Source organism: Pogonomyrmex barbatus, unplaced genomic scaffold, assembly GCF_055798465.1.
Source record: "Pogonomyrmex barbatus isolate J1 unplaced genomic scaffold, ASM5579846v1 scaffold14, whole genome shotgun sequence".
Lineage (NCBI taxonomy): Eukaryota > Metazoa > Arthropoda > Insecta > Hymenoptera > Formicidae > Pogonomyrmex > Pogonomyrmex barbatus.
In genome coordinates, this window is record NW_028297110.1 from 3,727,340 (window position 1) to 3,750,566 (window position 23,227).

Below are 23,227 nucleotides of genomic sequence, written 5' to 3' on the forward strand. Positions count from 1 at the left end.
ATCTATGTCATATTTATGGCTCCACCTAAAGCTATTCTTCGAATCCTTAGAAGCTATCCTTCTAGCAATGTTAATCAGATGAGATAATATATCTCATCTGAAGATAATCTATATTTCGTATTTAAGAAACATGTATTAAATATAAGATACTGATTCTTATCTTCATTAACTTAACCAAAGTTCAATAACAAATTGGCAGTTTAGATAGAAAAGATTTTACTTTTTCATATATCAGAAAAAAAATATCTGAAAAGGATATCTCAAAATATTCCGATAATGACTATGTATGTAATAAGTGATAAGTGAGAAATAGTTTTTCAGTAGTAGTTTTTCAATAGTTCCAAAATTAATATTTTTCACAGTTTTTGTTAAAGTTTTAAAACTTCAATTATATAACAAAATCTATGTAATTTCAACACAATTTTTTATTTTCTTTTCAAATAGTTATTAAATAAAATTTAATTATTGAAAAATAATAATTAAACTTTAATTATTAATCATTAAAATTTACAAAGATAACAGCAAATGGCTATATTCTTTTACCAAAAAGATAAACAACTAAGTTTAGCTTTATCGTAAAATTCGTATTTACTAAAAAAAAAAAAACCGATTTTTGTACTATCTGGCTGTTTCTTTTATGTTCAAGACATACTCAAACAACACCGGAAATTCAACGAGTAGCTATAAAAGTGGAAGATGCGTCCAATGAGGAATGCGTTTGTCGCGTTGCCCGATGAGAGGTATCTCTCTATTATCTTCCTACAAGACGGGGAAGCGTATATAAGAAGCGGTCATTTCCACTTGTGGAGTGTGTTGGAGATAGTATCTTATGTGAGTGAGCGAACAATCGATGTATATCCAGACGATCGCATACTTTTTTGGATTCGTTCATTGCCTTAATCGTCGTATTTCTTCGGAATAAAATTGCACTTGTTATAGAATACCGGACTTTAATTTAGCGAAAACTGCCTCAAGAATTCATATAAAAAAGATGTTGAAACAAGCGAAATAGGCAGATGTGTCGCACATAGAAATTTGCAATTTGTAACATTTAAAAATTAAACATCTAATTTCAATGTAGCATTTTACTTAATAATTTTATTTTTAAATATTATTCTTAAATTTCTTAAATTTTGTAGGGAACGAATTGCGATAATGTTTTCCATATTTTCAGCGTACTCTCTTTTCTGTTTTTTTCTTTTTCTTTTTTTTCTTTTATCTTTTATTCATTCTTTCGCCAAAATGTAAATTTTAATTTACGTAAAAGCGGCAAAAAATTAAAATTCCTTTTCAGCATAAAATGGAACATAATTATTCTGTAAAATTGATTGATTTATAAAGATTTCTTTTTCTCCAACTCATTCGATTAGAATATTTGTTTATCATAATAAAGCTTAATCATTATATAATATTTTGTCGTATAACTTAGAAGATTAATAATTATCGACGACTATCCAGAACTTAAATCAATTCGCTTTTAATATTAGAAATTTCTTTGCTATTTATTTATAAGAACTTGAAATACATAACGAGCTTACCCATCGTAATTAAACTCGAGTCAATCGCAAGACGGTCTGCTTTCTGTTTGTAGAAGCATCCAGCGTACCGTTTGACCCACCAGGCTTTCGATTCCAAATAAGAGAGAATAGGAAAAAGAAGCCGAAGGAAACGAGACGTAGCAATCCGTACACGATCGGCAACAACAGTGGCAGCGGCATTCGTGGCACATGTATGTTGGTCGTGTAAGAAACGTCAAAAACCGTCTTGCTAAAAGGAGCTGCACACGGAAGGAGGTGGCGACAGAAAAGAGATTAAAAGAGAAAGACAGATCGAGAATAAAACGAAACAGCGGAGAGAAACCCTAATGCGAGCGCGCGTGCAAGAGGCGATTTCCGAGCGATTCATCTTCTCAACTTCACAGGTGTTCGCGCACGTCCTTCACAGCCTTTGTCACCGGCTCTCTCCTTTTCTTCCTACCGATGAGTAGTCCTCCCTGTCGTTCTTCTATTCGATGATTACGAGAGAGAGAGAGAGAGAGAGAGAGAGAGAGAGAATGGTGTTACTCCGGTATGACGGATCTGGGATAGACTAGGTGGATTGGAGAACGATTTGCAGTCAAAGAGACGAGAGTCGAAGGTTTATGCGAGAAGAGCAGAACGAAGAGGAACGAGGAAGAGACAGACGAGTAGAAGAAATTGAGGCAAGAGAGCCGAGAGAGGGAAGAGGAAGAAAAGGAGTATCGAGTGAGAGTGAGACGAGAGTAAAAACGAAGAAGTTCTTAACGAAGAAGAAGAAGAAGAAGAAGAAGAAATAGAAGAAGAGGCCACGCTTATCAGCTCGTAAGAAAGAGAGAAAGGAAGAGAGGGCAGAAAAAGCTGTGGCGCGTGGTGGTGGCGACCAGTGGTGGTGGTGACGATTCTGACGATGGTGGTAGTGGCGCGGTAGCGAACGTAGACCGAGCAAGCATCCAGATCTGTCGCGTGCTGTTCTGGAATGGGACAGACGGAAACGGGACAGATAGGAACGGGACGGACGGCTACTACTACGTGACGATACCGAGCGGAACAGAACGACGACGACAACAACGACGACGACGACGACGACGACGACGACGACGACGACGACGACGACGACGACATCGGCAGTGATATAACGACAATATAACAACGACAATAAGAACGTAGTGACGAGCGCTATTAATCGGCCGGCTTTTTCGGCCGTGGCACGGGATGGGATGGATGCTGCTGTGGCGGGCCCGTGTGAGTAGAGCGAGTCGAGCCGTGTGTCCCGCTGATATAGTGTTGGTGGTTTCACTCTTGGCCTCCGTCACCGCCGCCAAGCCGCCGTGGTGTGCGCTCGTGTGCCTGTGCCGCCGCCGCCGCTGCCGCTGCCGCCGCCGCGCCGGTTCGGTCTCTCTACGAGAGCGAACCGAGGAGCGTGCCCGAACCCGGCGAGCCGGGGAAGAGAACCGCGGCACTCGTTCAGTAGTTTCTCGGACGCCGCACCGGCACCATCCGACGACCCTGCGAGATAACCCCGCGCGCGGTCGCGAACCCCCCCTTGTGACAATTGCGTGTATATGCGAGACCTGGCCCGGTCGAGTACCTCAGCCCGGTCCCCTCGTCATCGCGACGAATTGGCGAACAGTCTCGCTGTGTCTTCCCCCGAACTGAAAAAAAAAAGTCGATAGCAAACGGAGCTCTATAAATTTTTTTGGAATATTCTTTGAAACATTTCTTGGAGCACGTGTGCTGCGTTACCAATCGCGACGCGGCGATCGATTTTACAAATCGATTTCGATTTTTCTCGCTTTTAACTTTTTACCACGTGACTTCACTTCAAAGATTTTAATAGGGGTTTATTTTACTGTAGACGTTAATCAAGAGAGAATCTGATTTCTTTTTTGGATAATGATCAGTGGTGAAGCAGTGAGAGTGCGTTACTTGAGGGTCTGTTCATACCGATCTTTCGCCCGAAGATTTTTCTGCGCGTAATCGCGACTCCGGAAGGGATACGCGAGGTTTCAAAAAAGCAGATCAATAAGATCAAGAAAAGTCAAGTGGAGAAGAAGAAAGGAGGAGAGAAAAACTCATTAAGGCGGTGCGAGGTAACGCGTGTCGGTTCTTGCCGATTAATAGTGACGAAGGGAGAAAGAACGAAGGAGGAGGGGACAGACAAAGATCGAGCGAGGTCGTGGAAAGTAACCGGTAGCGTCAAGCCGCATACCGCGACAAAATCATTTAAGGAGGATCGACCTCGCCATCGTCGGGCGGGCCGGCCGATCAACCGACTGCCAGGATCATTCGCAGTGTATCGAGTATCCTCGGCGATCCTATCGAGTGAAAAACACGGTCGATTTCTCGTGGTGGAGCTCACCATTGACCCCGATGTCGTCCCACGAACGGACCCCGTCGTTTTTCACTCGCGATAAATCGCTGTTCCGCAATCCGGCGATCAGCTGGTCCAACAATTAAAAAATTCTGAAGGCTGTTATCACGGCGCGCGCGTAACCGATACGGACCGACAGCAGCCGCAAGAATGCGAGAAAATCGAAAGCGCGAGAATGATGCATGGACGGTAATAGCGGATTGGCAGCCGCAGCCCCCGTTCTCAGCGGCCCACGTATTCTCGAGGCACCCTCTTCGGAATCGGAAGTGACCGGAAGTGTCGGTTGTAATGCCAGCTGGCAGCGCGTGCGGCCTTCATCCATACCGCACTGACGACGATCGCGGTGCGAATCAGAACCGATCAGCGACGTTCCGCGACGACGTTCGAAGCGAAAAGTGGAAGACGGAATCGCGAGGAAAAAACGAGAGAGGACACGACGATCCATAATAAATCCGCGGAGAAACGGTTATACAACGCGGGCAAGAGGGAGGAGGGCAAAGGAAGAAGCGTCGGATGAGACCGTCATGCCCGCTGAGATCGACACGGGTGGGCATAGGGTGCTGCACTGTGATTCCCATGCCGACTGCCCGACTGCGACGATTCACGTATTGACTTCTGCGAGCGACGAACGCCAAACTGACCGCGCGCATTTGTCCGTGAGAATTGATGGTAAGTCGCAAAAAAAGATCCCGAAAGATCGACGACGGAAAAGCGCAGGAAATTGCGTAGGAAAAGTGGTGCCATTAGATTGCAGGCGCGAGACCTCACCGTCCGGTCGCGGTAAAACCGCGAGAATTCCGAGAATCGGTGACGAAGAGAAGACGATTCCAGACGAACGTGACTTCTCAGAGAAGAGTCTCGCATTAACGCAGCTGTCACGTCGGCGACGAGAAGAAAGAACGAGAGGAGAAGAAGAAGACAGAGTACTCGAACTCCGCGAAGCATGTCGCGCGATCGAGGATGTCATCAAGGACGAGCGTTTCTCGGTCACGTGGAACTCGCGGGAGGACGCGGACGCGCACGGCGACGAGATCGAGCGAGCGGAATCGCGGCTACGCAACGGCACGGAACGATCTCGCCTCGCGATAGTGGACGCGAGCGGGAGCTCGATTACGGGGCATCAAAGTCTCCGGGATCGATCCTGGACGAGGCCACGGCCGTCGTCCTACGGCAGCGAGGATCACGACGCGGATCCGATTGATCGTCCGGGAAGGAGGCGAATTACGGAAGAAAGTTCTCTTCTCTCTAGTCACCGCCTGCATACTCGCGCGAAGGAAGAAGCCTTCGAGGATGACTTTAAAGATGTTGACGAGGGATTCTTTGGCAAGGAACACGATGACACGTGGGCGGATGGAAACGCGCAACTGGACTATTCGGGACCGCGCGATGAACGTCCGGAGAACGAGCGAGGCAAAAGGATCGTCCGGAACTTCGAGGACAGAAAAAGGATTAGATGCGCGTGCCGCGATGGTTCTTTCCTGCAGCTGGTTTTTCTCCTTTTGCTCGTTGTGTTCGGACGGCACGGACTGTTCGACTCGTCCAGTGTATTTAGGGTCAATACGAGACCGATCACAAATTGCTTAAGTGTTTTGGGATTCGGGATTATCGGTGTAGTGGATGCGAGAGCATTCGACTCGATCGGTGACACGGGCATTCGAGCCGAGAGATCCGCCAATCTCTCCCACATCACCGGATCTTTCAGGAAGATACAATTGTACATCAGGCATCGACATCTGCAGATTCTGCCGGATGGTACGGTAAATGGCTCCAACGACGATACGTCAGACTACAGTGAGTACGCTTTCGCATGTTATTACACGATAATTAATAAACGGAGAAAAATTTATTTGATAAATTTATTGTATTTTGAATAGAAATTCGGAAATTCACCAATATGTTAATTCTCATTTAAACAATAATAACTAATAATTTATTTCACTTTTTGGGAATTCCCAATGAAAAATACCGTGTGTTTCGACATTTCATTCAGACGGCCGAAAATTTCGCAAAATCAGCGTGTCTGCCGAGCAATCGATTTAGGGGTCGACTGCCGCAACTGCAATTCGATATCTGTTCCAAATTGTCTACTCGATAAGCAGCGTTCCGATCACTGCTCCGGAGAACAGAGTCGATAGGTCTGCATCGCTGCGTCGCGATATCGGTAACATTGTATAGATGATTGCACAAATATTCAGCTTACAGTCCATTCTGTAATTCGCGTGAATAATTTCTCTTTCCAAATTGTAAAAATACTTATAGATGATCTTCGGACTTCGGAATATATTGCTTTTAAAAAGCTAAATGCCTGTTTCAACTGTTTTTTATTTTCCTCGTTGTTTCTATTATACAATAATTTTTGGACATCGAATTGATTAAATCACATTTGAAGTAAATACTGATTAATTCAAAGGATATTATAACAGAGTATTGGAAGTATGAGGAAAAAGGATTGAGAAGAAAAGACGGAACTGAAATCGAAAAGAGAGCTGATCCAAGAATACTGTTCTCTACTGTAACTAGACCACGCTGACTTTTGCCAAAACTCTAATCGCGTTTGGCTGCTAGAAAGTGTGATCCTATTTGCATTTCTCCGAATACATTTATCGCTAGACCCGATAAAATCGGGTTAATCGGGAACACATCTATAACAACTAGAGTTTAATCAACTTAAAACTAAAATTTATTAATGGGAAAATTTTGATGAAATTATTACTCGCTGTAATAAGGTAAGTCGCTCTGTACATTGTAAAAGACATTATCATAGCAAATTAATTACGTATTAAATTATATTGAGAGTACAACAAGAGAGAAAGTATATAAACTCAATTAATTTGACATTAACTTGATTTATAATTATAGACCTTCTCAAAAAAGTCCTAACAAAAGAAAATGAAGCGTCTAAAATAAAATATTTTTGAAACACATTAGATGTATATTCTGATAATAAATTCCATTACTTATTATTTTAGAGAAAAAGATGTTTAACGTTTGTGTAACAATAACATTTGTTTGAATAATTTTGCGAATTGTCTTGTGTAATAAAATGAAAAATAATTTCAAATAAGTAAGTAATCGAGTAATATTATGAGTGCGATTTTGTGATACATCGTAAAAATTTGTAAAACCGGTATTACAATAACAAATATCGAGATATATAGCCATTAATTAAGGAATATTAATTGTAGTTTTGGTGGCAAAAAATCTTTCGTAAAAATTGGTAATAGATAGCTATTTATTATTATTTTCTCTAATGTCTAAGTTTAACACAGGCTCAGCTGAAAAGATTGCAACAGGATGGAATAATTTTGAGAAAACTAATCTGAAAATGTGTCTAAGAAATGATATGCATTTATCTTGTGGACCATGTAATATCAATGACATGACATAAGTCTAAATAATTTGAAACTTTCAGAACAAGAATGTGGCAAAAGAAACAACAAGAAAATGTATCACAAATTGTTTCGCTGCTCCACTATTGCTGCCTACTATTTTTTAATATACAATTTGATAGATTTTAAATGATTTGAACTATATATTTTTCCCATTTAAAAGATTTTTATCACAATTTATAAAATAATATTATTTAATTATCAATTGCACAGACGTAATTCGTTCTCATTATTCCAATAAAATAATAAAAAAAACGTAAGATTCATCAGAATTTTATGCGGCACAATATGCAAATTCCAACATTTTTTTCACTAGAACGCCATGGAACACTGATCGTAATATAAATACGACGCGTTTTCGACCACCTTAATTATTCGCTCGCGCGCGCGATCGATCATTTACATAAATCACGCAATCGACGATATAACCCTAGTCCAACAGGTATTCCGTCGGCATCGCTGCTCGTGCGTCGTTCGCCGGGGAAATCAATGAACCGTCTAGTCAGTTCTCGCGCACGTCCACTGTTCGCCGCCTAATTGCTTTCTTTGCGTAATGCGCTACGTGAGCGCGCAAATATGTCGTACGTTCGCGCGCGTAAAGTGGCCGGGACGACGACGACACGATGAGTGGCAGCGGCTCACGTTCGGCTTGGAAACGGCCCAAACGGCGATGCCCCGATGACGAGGAGGACGACGACGGACGTCCTCCTCGGTAATAGCGCGACCACTTTAATCTCCGAGGCTCCGGGTAATTGGAGTTGAACATTCCGTGCACTCGCGCCGCGATGTCAGGCTACCGGCGGATCAATCATCGAGGAATTCAACCGATGGAATCTCGTTTTCTGGATACGTTCGTCTTCCTTAAGCAGGAGAACTTCGCCTAGGAGTGTTAACGCGCCCCGCGAGTCGATAGCATCGCGCGATCGCCCGACGAGCGCGGAGCGGATGACGGACGATTTTCTCGTTCACGGATTTCTACCGTGTATTTTTTCACGTTGAATACACGACGACGTTGACTGCAGTCGGCCCACCTGTCGGTCGATGAAACGTAAAACAGATAAAAAAATGAATATTCATCGACAGGTGTCAAACGACGATAAAATCGAGACGAGTGAGTGTGTCGATCGAAAAAATACGTGTAAAAGACGTTTCTACTTTGTGTCTGAATACGCCTTGAAATTGTAAAAACGACGATGCATAAATATGAGGACACGATGGACCCGTCAAGTCCTCCACCATGCGTAAAAATAAAATGTAAATAAGAGAAAAAGAAATCGATTTCTTTTAATATCATATCATATCACGAGATATGTTTTGACAAGATACGTTATCGATATATCCAATATGTATGCAGCATCGTGATTTATTTTTTTTTTCATTTCATTTACCAAAAATTTTATTTTTGTTTAAGTATCAATGACAATCAGTGAAATCGAAATATATTATAAATAAGTTTCAAGGTAAAAATTTTCTCTCTCATTTAGAAAAAAATAATATTTCGAAAATCTCTAGAGAAATCTACATAAAGATGGTGCATTGATTTACAGTATAGAATGTGCATGTGTTTAACACGCACCAGTTTTCACTTTTTTTTGTATTCTTAAATACTATAGAAACCTAATAATATAAATTAATAAACTACCTAATAATATAAATTAATATGAGCAAATGATCTTAATCCAACTCGATTAAGAGAAATGATCGAAATAATCACTACTACTATTATTATTCTTACTTATTTTGGAATCTTAGGCGATCTTAATTTTCTGCTAGTAATGGCAATATTTAATAAGAAGATGTAACAAAGAATACAAAAAGCGGATGTAATAATAAATCTGTCTCTGTGGTTTGATAATGACGGAAGTTTCAAAGAGATTCGGTGCTCCAAATAATGTTATTATCAAAAATGGTATAATTAAAAGACGGAAACTGTAGGGTTCACAAGAACGTGACCTACATTGGCTTTATGAACTATTCGATTTATTCGCGAAACTTTGAAACGATAATGAAAATGATGTCGCGATTTTATGATAAATTAATGTTCTGCAAATAATCGCGGAGATACAGTCTTAAAATCAAAAGCTATAAAAGCTATAAAATAGAAGACTATTTTTTTATAACTCGCCATACACATACTCATGTACTTTTACGTAACTTAAATAAAAACTAAAAGAAGCTATAAAGATAATCTAATCTTTTCAAGTAAATTGATTTTAATGAATATCTGAAACTTAAATCGTAAATTAGAGAGTCGTGTGGGAAAAGGCTTTATGCGTTTGACTGGCTAACGAGCTTGTAATGGCTGGAAAAACGCGCAAACTTTTTTACCGCTTCTTAATGGAAATTACGAATTTCCACAGCGTCATTAAGTAATTATTCCACACATGCATGCGTATCTTTACAACGCGGTGCAATGTCATTTTTTTTTCTCTTTTGCTGATTCCGTATTTCCGTATAGCAATTAAATAAATATATTGTTGCTTAAAAGTTCATTATTCGTTTGAGCATATTTCGCAAGTAAATGATGCTTGATCGCGGATTTGCATATGTTATTTCTAAACGAGGCCCGCATAACCGGTTAGAGTATATCGTAAGACTTTGCAGAATTCTCGATACGAAACGATAATTCAGATAATCCATAACGATAACATATGCAGAACGAGATTGACGACACCTTCTTCTGAAATTCGATTTCAGGATGCAAACGATAATTAATGACCAACGCTTCTCGATTAATCAAATTGCGCCGACGACGACAGCTTAAGAAGTGCAAATTTCGCGCCTGATCCGATAAAATTCTGAATTATCGCTGAGCACGACTGTAACTAGTCGATGATATATGCACAGAATATAGCGATGAATTTCAGCACAAAACCGTCTTATTGTATACGTTTTACTTTCATTCTGATGAAAGTTTTGATTCAATTTTTTTTCCTTCATATCCTAAAGATATTTAGTTTTATTAATGTCTACATTCGTTTGTTGAATATTTCGTCTTTATTGTGAAATTATTATATAGCCGAAAACTTCAATTTCTAAATAAAACACAAAACTTTGTCAAATATAATAATATAATTAATAATTTTTAATTTTAAATAGAAATTATTAAAGAACTTAGAAATTATCTAGTTATCGTCGTTGTTATATGTAAATTTTTGCTTCGAACGTAATAATGATGTTGATAATGACCTGAGCCAAGAAAGAAAAATTAGAGAAGAGAATTTATATTAGAGCCGAGATTACTAAGAAATAGACACTCTCTTCCAAGAACATTTCTAAGCATAGACAAAATATATAACTTCGCGATATAGTTATCAATTAACAAGAGATTGAGAGTGCGATGATTTAGAACACAAATTCCAAATTTGAAGAAATATATTTTACTTTACTACAAAGTCTGATTATTATATAATTTTACAATTTTTTTATATGTTTTAAAATATACATACTATTCAAAAAAATATGAATAATATAAAATAAAGCATCAAAATAGCTTTTGTGCCATCGCGACGTTTATCATCGACAATTTTATACCAAACTCCGAGAGAGAGAGAGAGAGAGAGAGAGAGAGAGAGAGAGAGAGACCGACCCCCAAAGTAGGATTCAATCTCCTAATTCTTTATTAGAAATTTTCTATACTGACTATCGCAGTTCTTTTGTAGTCTTTGCCGACGTATCGCGGGTGGTCAAGCCGAAGCCATCGGCTGGACAGGGCCTATTGCAGAGTCGTGCAAGAGCAAAAGATGTACAGGGAAACTATTAATAAAACAGCACGAAAGATAACGGGCTAACGGGCCAATGGCGCAGGATGTACATGTACTTCGCACGAAAGAGAACCGCTTAATATCGGACGCCTCGGCTTGAAATCCCTTTCGTAACGGATGAGGATACACGGGGTCAATTGCCCGAACCTTAAATTGCGATATCAAGGCGCGATGACAAACCTGTTTATGAATGAATGCACTCGATTCGTCCGTATTGAGTTGAAAAATGTGTATCGAGAACTGCACCCAACGATCATACATAAATCAACTTGTACATGTATACTACTCCTAACTAAGTTAATTCGTGATCATTTTTTTTCTTAAATTGTCCTTACGCACGGTATGGTGCTCCTGCATGTATCATAAAGATCGTTTTAATTGCGACTGCTAATAAAATGCAATAGAACAAAACGCAATAGACATGGCAACAAAATGCAATAGAACATGGCAATCTATAAATAATCTATAAATAATATATATCGTAAAATATTTTAAGTAGAGATAATTTTTAAAATTCGTTGTATTCTTGAAATATCCACAGAAATGTAATTAAATTTATAGTTTTTAAAAAATTTAAGAAGTTTATTATAACTTTAAGAAATTTAAAAAAATTTATTTACTATAAGAAGAATAAATTACTCTTATAGAAGAAGAAATCTTTCATCTATCATTCTAAAAAAAACTCGTGATTAAAATTAGATTTATGAAATAACTTGCTATTAGTTTTATTTGACAACCAGACACATTTATATGAGTAATCGCATTCGGAGTTTAATATACATCTTGCATTAAACTCATTACTGTTCATCATTTTAACGAAGCTTCGTCGTTATATGACCAATTTTCTTCGTGCTATAATCAGAATAATTTCGAGATCGATGTTTTGTATATCTACATCGTCAACGATAACATTTACATACATGCTTTTCATTGATACCGTTAATATTTTTAGTCACACAACTGACTTTCACCAGATCAGAGGCGATGTCAATTTTCTCTGTCATATAAAATTTCACATTGATGGATGACGACGGACACGCCTATAAAGTTGTCGCCAGATCCACTAGATAATGGAGGACGTTTTTCGCGACAGTTTATTTCTGATATACGCGGCACATAAATATTTTACCAAGCCATACACGCTCTAAAAAAATTCTACGCGTTACCCACACAAATTGCTCGTGACGAATGAGTGTAGCTGTATATGGCCTGGCACATATATTATATTTTGAACTGACAAAAAAACAGCATTACGATTTATTGCTCGAGTGCGAAATGAGAATATGTTGCTCTAGTTTTGATTAAGTTATGTAAATTATTAAGTAAAAGATTAGTTATTACGTAAAATTAAGTTATGTAAAAGACTTTCCAAATAACAATTTTTCTCTACATGATATAATCTCTCTCTGCATATTAAAATATATTATGCCTAATATTAATTTGTTATATAATTTTTGTTTAACAATGCTTATGCTTCATATACATTATACATTATATATATATATATATATATATATTTAATTTTTTTAAATATTTTTTTTTAATATTTTAATCTCTGAGAAATAAATTATTTTAAATAGAGTATATAAAGCAAAAATGAGAAATAGGCATCAAGTTATCCAAAGAATTTACCGTTAAACGTTAACAGTTCCCATGAAACACCCTCCGTGAAAAAAACTTTTTTGTCGCGACTTAAACTAGATCCTAAAAATACGCAAGTCGTTTTTCTCTGCGTGTTTTAACATTAAGTAGGTTAAGTGCGTTTCGCTTCATCAGTTATCACTTAGCTCGCATCGATAGGAACGCACTCAGCATCCGTAAAAATTAAATATTTTCGAATTGACTTCGCTGCCAATCTGTCGATCTGTTTGCGACGTTAATTCCCGTTGCACTCGATTAGTTTCGTACGAGCGGAACGTCGATGTTAAAATAACTCTACGCAAGAGTGATGTATCGCGCATTAAGGATATCTCATCAATTATCGCCGTAACATTGCATTCGATTTACGTCGAAGGAAGTCTCTCGTCTATTTACGGATTTGTAATGCGAATATGTTTCAAAGCTCCAAGAGCGTGAATCTCTTCTTAAGTCTATTATTATACATTAATTAAATCTGCACAATGTACTATATACTAAAAACTTATCACAATGGAAAAATATTTCAACAACCTATATATAGCTATTTTACTTTTTTGATCTCTGAAATCAGTTTCTTGAAGCTTCAATAACATCCAGTCCATCTAGCATATTTGAAATATATTTAATTATAATCATTAATAAATTTTTAATAAATTTAGTAAATTCCACAAGAAAATACGTAGCTTAAATCATTTATTTATTTTGTTTAATAAATAAAAAATAATATTTTGATAAAAGTTTATTTTGTGTTACAAATATGTAACTAAAAATAATATCGTAAATCGTTATTCATTTTGATCATATAAGGGGCATCTAATATAACATAACAAATTATAAAAAAATTACTATTAATAATTTATATAACTAATGTTTTTAAAATCATGTTTAATGAGAAATTATATTGTGACGTAACATTCAGTGTATCAGATGTTCATTCAACTCAACGTATCAAGGAAGATAACGTTTTATATCAGTGTGCTGCGTATGCAGTAATTTATATCTTAGCAAGAATGTTGTAACTTTACTAAAGTAGAGATACTTCATATGCAGACTTTACCGGTAAAGATAGAAACATGAAGAAGATATCATCTTCTCTTCCATGTTTCTTTCAATCAATGTATTTTTAAAACATTTGAAAATAATTGCCGTGAACAACGTGCAAATTTAGCAAATCAATGTACATTATCATCATTTCCGAGTTGCACAGATAACAAGGAAATGTGTCGAGATTTGTAATGATCATGTTTATTATTTTATTTCGTTTTTTCTTTATACATATATTCTTCAACAATTATTTTATTTTAATTCACATTACAACATTTCAATTCGAGATTTAATAAAATATATAATTCTAGTCTGAAAATATGTACAATTCTATAAAAAATAAAATAAAAATAAAATAAACGAAGATAATTAATAATTAAGAAATAACTGTAAAACAAAAAAAGTTTCAGAAGAAATAATTTTAACCTTAATTATGTATATATTCTCTAATTAGTTCTAATCAAGTTAGAAATTTTTTTCTAAGATCGACCTATCATGATAGACATGATAAGGTATTGCAATATAAAAAGTAATTTCCGCATACGTAAGAAACAACCGGTTCAATATATTAGTCAAATTAGAAATTTCCTTCAAAGACGAGATAGATAAATATCATAAATATTACATTAACAGCGAGCATGCCACGAGTAATTTCCGCACAAGGAATATAATCGGAACGTCAAACAAACTTGTCTGCGAAGCCGTGAAGAATTGAGGTTCCTCATTGATGATTTTTACTCACCAGGGCTCACGCGTTTATCCGCTTCATTAGTAACACGCTGAAGGATAACGATAACAAATGATTCCCTTAAGAAGCGGCGATGAGATCAATGATTAACGGGGAGAGTCGACACCTACCGCTAAATCAATTTAGTCAGTCAATTCTCTTGATTTTCTACGCATTTAGTTCTAGGAATTGATATTTTTTTGCGATAAATCGATTTCTAAAACGATCCATGTAGAATTAAACGGAAAATATTTATCTTTGAATTGTTGCATATCAAATTGATATTATTCATGCTGTTTTTGAATTGATGTCGTTTAAAGTTTATTTTATATGTATATATAATTTATACATATAATATATATATATATATATATATATATATTTATATCAACTGATATTAAATGATGAAAATTTATGAAGCATAAATTTATAGATATTCTAAGTATAAATTGATTCCATAAAATAAACAGAAATTAATGTATTAAATCTAATGCTTTTGATATTTTTTTCTTTAAAAAAAATTTTAATGCAATTATTTCTTAGCTTTTCTTATTTCTTATATGATAAAATACCAATTTTAATTGTGATTTCTAACACAATCGTTCTGAAAATTGCACCATGAGTTAATAACTATAGATTCTTAAAAGCTATTTTGGTATAACTTGTCTATGTTATGAATTATTTCGGTATTGCATTTGGAAGTCGGTATTGCAATTTTTCTTTCAACTGTTTCAGTCAGATTCAAATGTCGGCTGCAGAAAGGGAGACTGCGCCCTTTTCTCTCGCGTGTCTCATGTACTTCCTTGTTACGATCGTAAACCGCAAGGAGGCCTCTCGATTCGAAACGCCGAACGTAATTATGACCGACGATGTGGTCGCGTGCAATTAATACGCAATAAATTTCGTCGCTCGTCCGGTTCACCGCGCCGTTCCTCTGCTCCCGAGTCCGCAAAACGAACAAGTAGAACTGAAAATTACGAGCTAGTGCCTAAATCACGAATGCGTCGAACACACGTAGAGTTCGTTGACGCTCGGACAAGAATGCATCAAGTCATAGAATTAATAAATGTCTTTTCTAACTTGAGTACTCTTCCAAAGAAAATTGTTTTGAATTCCCCATGAACAAATTGCAACAAACGCCGAGAACATTAGACTACGGATATTAACAAAAATATAAAAACTTATATATAGCTTAAACATATAAAAGTTATAGCATTTATAACTGTAAATGCGAATTTAATTTTTTGCAAAAACTTCGTGCGTATATTTGTACAAGTAGTCGAGTTGCAATGTGCAATCATACGTAAACTGCGAGTCACAATTTTCCTAAAACGCAAACTATCGGCGATTCTCCTGTCATTTACGATATTACATCGTTACTACTTTCAATATCACATTAGTATTATCGGTATGCATTGCTGTACTCTTCGTTATTATTATTATTAAACAAATATTGGTACAGATGTAGTAAAACAACTGCTCTACTCCGTTGGAATATTAGAAATAATCGTTGCGGCGTTTTAATTAAAAAGAAATTAAATCGTCTCTTAAATCGTCTCTCGTCGAAGGAGAAAACGCGAGGAAATAAGAATCGAACCAGAATAACTATAAATATAAAACCGACGACTGAAACTCTGGAACCCCTGCGGTTGCGTAGCGCTTAGCTCCCGATGGCACACGTAGCATGCTGCGCGCTTGATTGGTCCGGTGCTTTTAATTGAAATATCCCGGACGTAAGTAACTCAAATGAACGTTGAAGACACTGCTAACGATGGTTTAATCGATCACACATATTGTTCTTTATGTTATTTACGCGCTACTGTCCCCAGAAATAATCTCTTAATCGTTTTCTCTTTCCTCTTTTCGACGAAGCACAAAATGCGACGCGGGAGCGTAAAAGGAGTATAAAAATGATAAAATTTGCTAATAAAAAAATGAATTATTTGCTTCTCAAATGCAGAGATAAAAAGAGAAAAATAAAATGACAGAATAAAATCTTGAATCAAAAATTAGCGTATAAGAAATACAATTACGCGGATGATAAAGATGCTCATGAGTCTATCTATCTGATTTCTTATCTGCAATTGATATGACTATCGCGAGTGAGAAGATTGCCATGAAGTTACTGTTAAGTGATTTGATATGGTAATGCCGCGGAACTTAGAAATGCGAAGCGGAGAGAATTAAACCGCGATATCGCACGATATCGATTAACAAGTTCCCGATTTGCGAGTGTTTCAACTGAAAAACGATGAAACACCGTACGACGTAATCAGCCAGATATTTGCACTGCTAAATATCTGCCGGATTGCTTTAATAATTATCGTGTAATTACTGTTGCTTCTGATTTACCATTAACGATCGCGATATGCATCGGGTACGACGAACATCGGTTCCGCCTGTTATCAGCTGTTAAAGCCCGAGCGATTAAAGGGAAGTGAGATCTTTCGCGAGTCGTGACGAGAGCTATCTTGAATAACGGTAAATTCGCGATTGTGGTACGCGGAAATTGTTGCGTATTCGTATTCGCGATGCGAACTCGCGGCGCTAAGGCGCCGGAAGGCGCCGCGCCGCGTCGCGCGTCGAGAGATTATCTCGACACGACCAATCAGCGAGAAATACGATCGGCCGATTAGATTCCAAAATTAGCCGATGGAATTCCGTGTGCGACAATTAGCGAACCGGTATCGCGCAATTATCGCCTGATAGTCGGTGCTTTAACCTCGCTAACCACGCAATCTTTTCCGACACGTGCGCGAGATTAAAATTATTCGAATAATACGATTTTCATTAAATTCAAATAATTAATCATCGACAACTCGAAGATAAATGATGAGTTTGGTCTTGCAAATTAACGAAAGTTGATCCTCTTATTTCAAATTCTATCGCACGAGATCTGTTCTATTTCGAATGCTCATATGCAATGCTAAGTCATCGTAGCACCGAGAAGTCTGCCGATGACAAATGACTTTGTGTAATTCGCCTGTCATCAATTGTCACGAAAAAGAATTATCAATGACTAAGAATGTAACTTGTCATCAAACTCCGAATTGATCGTTCTATAATATAAATTGTGAAATGATTTATGATGGATAAATAAAGAAGTGTAAGAAACCAAAGATAAAGAAATATTGTAGCGTCAATTAAATGTAATATGTCATAACAAGAAAGGCGGAATTAATTGATTATTGCAAAAGCCATTCAAAAAATGCACATTTTAATAGAGAAAGCGGCAACGTCCGCCGACACACCTAGTACGAATGCGTAATAGAGATGCATTTCGTATGCAGATTTCCGAGGAGCAACTTAGCATGCAAATCTTAAGACACAAAGGTAGAGTGATTCATTTGCTAATAACTTGTATTGATAGAGATAACGGTCTCTTATTCAATTCGCTTATCTAGATTCGCAAATCAATAACGTAGAAAATATTTCTATAATCATAATCATGCGAAGGCGTTATATGCTAAATGTAATGTAATTTAAATAAATCATTTCATTGAAACTTTCGAATAATTTATTGCACAAAGTTTTAAAATATTTTAATAATAGATTTTCTTTCAACTTTAAAGGTTTTCGAAATTGTTTTTTATTGCAAAATTTAATTTTTTTCTGATCTCATAATTTTTTACTTTTTAAATATATATTACTATTTATACTTTAACACATATTAATAATTGAATTATAATTTGAAATATTGTTTACGTAAAAATTACTCAAAAATTATATTTTCTCTTGATTGTTTCTCTTGTTATTTAAGATAATCACATCACAAATTTTAAAAAAATCTTACATCACGCATTAATAAAGAAATCATCAATCATAGTTCAAACACGAGACGACGACCACTGAAAGATCATTATGTACATGGACCTAATATCTAAAAATCATTATCAGCGATTTAGTAAGAGAACAGAATTTGTTATAGAGTATATCTATTACACGACGGCACGAGACGAAATTGTCATCAATCCTGTAATCGACAGAGCATCATCCTCATTAATGATGTAACGAGTGAGTCGACTGATACGATATGATGTATCGATCAACGAAGCGCGTAGGTATCGCGTTATATTACCTATCGGAATTATGCTTCTCCATTTTAATAGACTTGATTGATTCTCGTCGTGTGCCTGAGATGGTGATCAGATGCATTAGTCTCGACGTGTATTGTAGGTCTAGTTCCCCAAGTATGGTACTCACATAGGGTCGATGCATGTCAAATGAGTCTTTAGAAACCCATATAGTAAAGTGTATCCTTCAGATTTGTCCATCTGACGGGTGTCTTTTGTCGGTACCCATTATATCGAAAAAATTATTGAACGTCGAATGATAAATAGACATATGTTTTCTTTCGTGAGAACGAGAACCAGCGCGACAAGTCAAAACGTTTGAAAAGTTTGAAAATTTGGAATCTTTAGATTTGTTAAACGCGAGGAAACAAACCATAGATGTCTATGATTAACTTAAGAAAAATTAAGTTTTTATAATTTTAATTAAAAACACAAAACTGATAACTGAAAATGTAATATAAAAACAATAAAAAGGAATAATAGTAATATAATACGAATTATATTACTAGTCATATCTACTTACGATTTTCCACAAAAATAGATCGTAAATACTTTCGCAAGTTCTTATTTCTTTCGCTATTCATTGGCAATTTTTTCTCGGGTACCGAACGATTTTCGTGATTGATGCTTGCGTTACATATAATGCATTAAATCACTTCCGTCGACAACATTATTACAGTTTATTACTCCCCGCGATTGATACTCCGAGTATAATCATAACGCCCCTCATCTCGCAAGAAAGGTCAGTCCGCAGTGAAAGATGTTTTACGTATTCTATTTTTGTGGAATTCTACGCATCCTCTGTGATCTCCATCTTTCATTTGCTCTTTCTTGTAGGTTTCCGTGTTACATTGTATCAGAATTATAACGTACGTTTTACCTCCGAGGTACGGTGTGCGCGCGATTAAGAACAATCTGACTATAATATCATCTCGGTGAATCCCGGTGCCGCGGCTGCCACCATGTGCTATGTTATAAAGCACGTCTCGTTTGCGCTCGAGGAGCAACTCGTAAACGCGGAAACTTCGACTTGGCGAGACTGCGCGATTACGTTCATGCGATGGCGCGCCCTTTGATTGCCCCGCGACCGTCATCGTTTTTCTACGTAAGAGCAAAGGAGCAGCGATCCTGCTGATTACCAACTAACGTAAACGTATGTATATGCATGTAATAGCCCTAGCAGTCTCGATATTACATGCGCAAACCGCGAGTGCTAAAAAAAAATAATATTTCCTTTCCTCCATAGAGAATCTTCCACGTAACGGCAAAAAAATCGTTATGAATTTCCTATTTATAAATATATTACGGAATATCTGTAATATATTCTAATTAACAAATATTTTGTTTGCGAATTTCGCAAAACTTTATTTGCTTCTGGATTAAATTCAAATACGAAGTGAGCAGCAACTTTTTGATCCGAGTTTTTTTAATTTCAAAACGGAGAAAAAACTTGCGGACTTCATGATCGCTCATGCTTCTTGCTTGAACCATTATCATTACTGTCAGGTGATCATTATGATCTGTCAGGTCTATCAGCAGTTTCCTCGCAAAAGTAATAAATTCATATAAAATTATCACGATTTATTGACAGTCGTTTCCATATGATCGTAACTTAAAGGTGTTTTGCTGTAAACTACTTCGAGAACCGCTTCTTTTCCCTATAATGGCATAATTTCATGAAGCCCAGGAGCGAGAAATACTCGCCTTTCGGTATCAGTAATACAACGATGCGTAAACCGTGTATGATCTTATCTCATCGACGCAGCCTCTTGTTTATGAGCGCAATTTCGCGATGGATAGAGACGTGCGTGAATCTCGCGGACAAATCGATGTCCGCATCGATTTATCTTCGAGGCTACTGACAGCCGCGCATTAAACGTCGGTAATACCTATTCTGAACACAACTTTGGATTATGACGCTAGAAGCGAGGAAAATGTGATGAGACATGTGAGAACGCAATTCCCGCAACTTAAATTTATCGCGGTATAAACCGGTACTTCAACTTCCTAACAATCGTGTTTATAAAGTGTTTAAAAAATCCTAAAATAAATTTTATTTTAATAATATCCTGTATTAGAGAATAATACTTTAAAACTCGTATAACGAATTAAAAATCAATTTTTTTTTCAAATAAAAAACATTGCTAAAGAATTAATTCGAAGAAATGTAATTTCAAAATGCCATATAAAATTTTTCGTCTATTCGATCACGACTAGAATTGGAAGTCGGAAGAACGTTTAGGGAATTAGCGTAGAAATTTTAGCGGTAGACTATAAAATAGGTAATATAATGATTTGTGTATCAGCTTAAACATGAAAATACACTTAATCAGTGGTTCTCGAATTTTTCCAAAAACATTATTTTAATAATTATTAGATTTTTTTTTACTTTAATTGTACATTCACTGAATATAGAAACTTGTCGGGTAGCATATGTAATTGCAATCTCAGCTCGAAAATCGCCACTATATAAATTAGTGTTTTATGATTTGATTTTTAAAATTAAATGTGTGTTCATACTTTGAGTACATTAAATGAATTAAATTAAAAGAATATATATTTCTAATAATACGTTTCCTCTCTCTCTCTCTCTCTCTCTCTCTCTCTCTCTCTCTCTCTCTCTCTCTCTCTCTCTCTCTCTCTCTCTCTCTCTCTCTCTCTCTCTCTCTCTCTCTCTCTCTCTCTCTCTCTCTCTCTCTCTCTCCAAAATTTTTATAAAAAATCACTTTTGTTTAGGCTCACTTAAAAATATATCTACAACTCTAACGATCAGTTTGGGAACCATTATATTTAACTATCACGATTTATCCATATATACATTTATGCGTAATAACATCAGTTTATAGCTATCTGCTTTATTATTATTGTTATTATCCAACGTTTCGTAGATTTTTCCGATATAATCCGATGACTTATTGTTATATCAGATATAAATAATGCAAAGTACAGAGATATTCGCGCAATATCACCATAAATATCATAATTGATTTGTACTCGAGTAACTCGAGTAAATCAAAATATATGTCATAAAAAATGATAACTATTTATACCAAATATATCTATATGGAATTCCTCCTTTCTACATAAAATTAAATAGAATTTTTTAAAAAGAAACATTAAAAAAAATTTATCTTATTCAAACTTCACTTACAATAATAAAATAAGAAATAACATAATAAATACTTTTACATAAAAATATATAATAGAGTGTTAAAAGAAAAATTTATCATTTTTGATTGAAAAAAAAAAAAAATATATATATATATATATACTTCATTTAAAATGCAGTAATAAAATATATGATAATCAACTCCAGCGAAGAAAAAATGATAATTCATAACTTATTATTAAGTATCGTATAATACTTATCATTAAGTACTGTATAAATTCACTTGCGACATGATTGCAATAATCCTTTTAATATCTTTCGTAAGGGTAACGTCTATGAGTAATGTCTATGAGAAATATAACTTAGAGCAAGAAAGAAAAGAAAGAAAATAAACGATTTTCGATAATAAAGTGCACCTTCCATATTGTAAGGGCCATTAAATAATAAATTAAATTGTAAATAATATTCACCGTTAGGCGCTTTACCTTTGCTCTTGTCTTTTATTTTATTGCGCGCAGAATTCATCCGGATTGTAATTGCGCGAGTACATGTCAAATTGATGAAAACTGCATAAAATCCGTAAAGCAATTCCATTAATACTTCTGAATAGGCTTATCTATATAACGCCTCGGCAACTTTCCTTATTTTACGGCTCACTCGTTTGCCCGAGAAGATTAACGATCGGCTCTCATCTTTTTTTTTTTTTCTTGGCACTTTCTCACCGATCACGACAACCGATAATTGATTATTATTAATTAATAATATCCATTAATAACTTCCGCCTTGACGATACGTGCTCGCTACTTTGTATAATTGTTATAAGATGGTATATCACTGGCAATATCAGTACATTAAATTGCTGTAATCATTAATTAGTTATTGATAATTTGTGCTATATTTCCGTATGATAATTTTATTCTAAAAAACGCACAGCGGAAATCTTGCTTTATACGTTCAAGTTCCCAACGAGACTCCCGTTTATCTCTCGTTGCTCTCTTCTTTTCTATCGTATACTTGTATGTGCATGTGAAATATCTAAACTGAATCGTTATCATTTGCGAAATAAATCAAACGCCTCTTCCGTATCTTCCAGTCACGTAAGCCACTTTTCGCGTTTGCCTTTATACATCGTTCTTTTTCAGTATATATATATATATATATATATATATATATATATATATATATATATATAATATATCGGTATATGTATGCATATATTTTCGAGTCTCTACTTACCATTCACATGATTTTTGCTATCTTGTCTCTTTCTTCCTTTTCTTTTTTCTTCATATGCTTTGCTTTATTTGTAAAAATAAGAAAGTAAGAAAAAAAAGCAATTGAGAAAGAAAAAGAGAGATTAAAATAAATTTAATTATTATTAAACATAATTATCAATATTAAGTACATTTTATTTCTGACAAAATATTAATAAAAATTAATTAAGAAATGTTCTGAAAGATAAAGTTCGCTGTAGATATCCCCGAAATTGCTTGTCTTCTTGGCATAGCTCCACAGACAAGACAACGAACTTTGCTACATATCTACATATATCTCCTTTTATTTTTGGTATACGTATATATATATATATATATATA

General features: G+C 35.9%; 1 protein-coding gene across 8 annotated transcripts in view; it reads left to right on the plus strand.

Annotated features, from left to right (window-relative positions):
• LOC105424460 (uncharacterized) overlaps positions 1-23,227 on the plus strand; it is a 142,909-nt gene that overhangs the window by 47,682 nt on the left and 72,000 nt on the right. For 7 of the 8 annotated variants that reach the window (XR_016138447.1, XR_016138451.1, XR_016138450.1 and 4 more), the window contains exons 3-4: positions 647-831; positions 1,592-5,679. Coding sequence is in view for 1 of the 8 variants with exons in the window: in XM_089073242.1 (XP_088929368.1) it covers positions 4,413-5,679 (1,267 nt within the window). In the remaining 7 variants the exon portion in view is untranslated. The remainder of the gene's footprint in view (positions 1-646; positions 832-1,591; positions 5,680-23,227) is intronic. The other variant, XR_016138449.1, reaches the window with a different exon arrangement.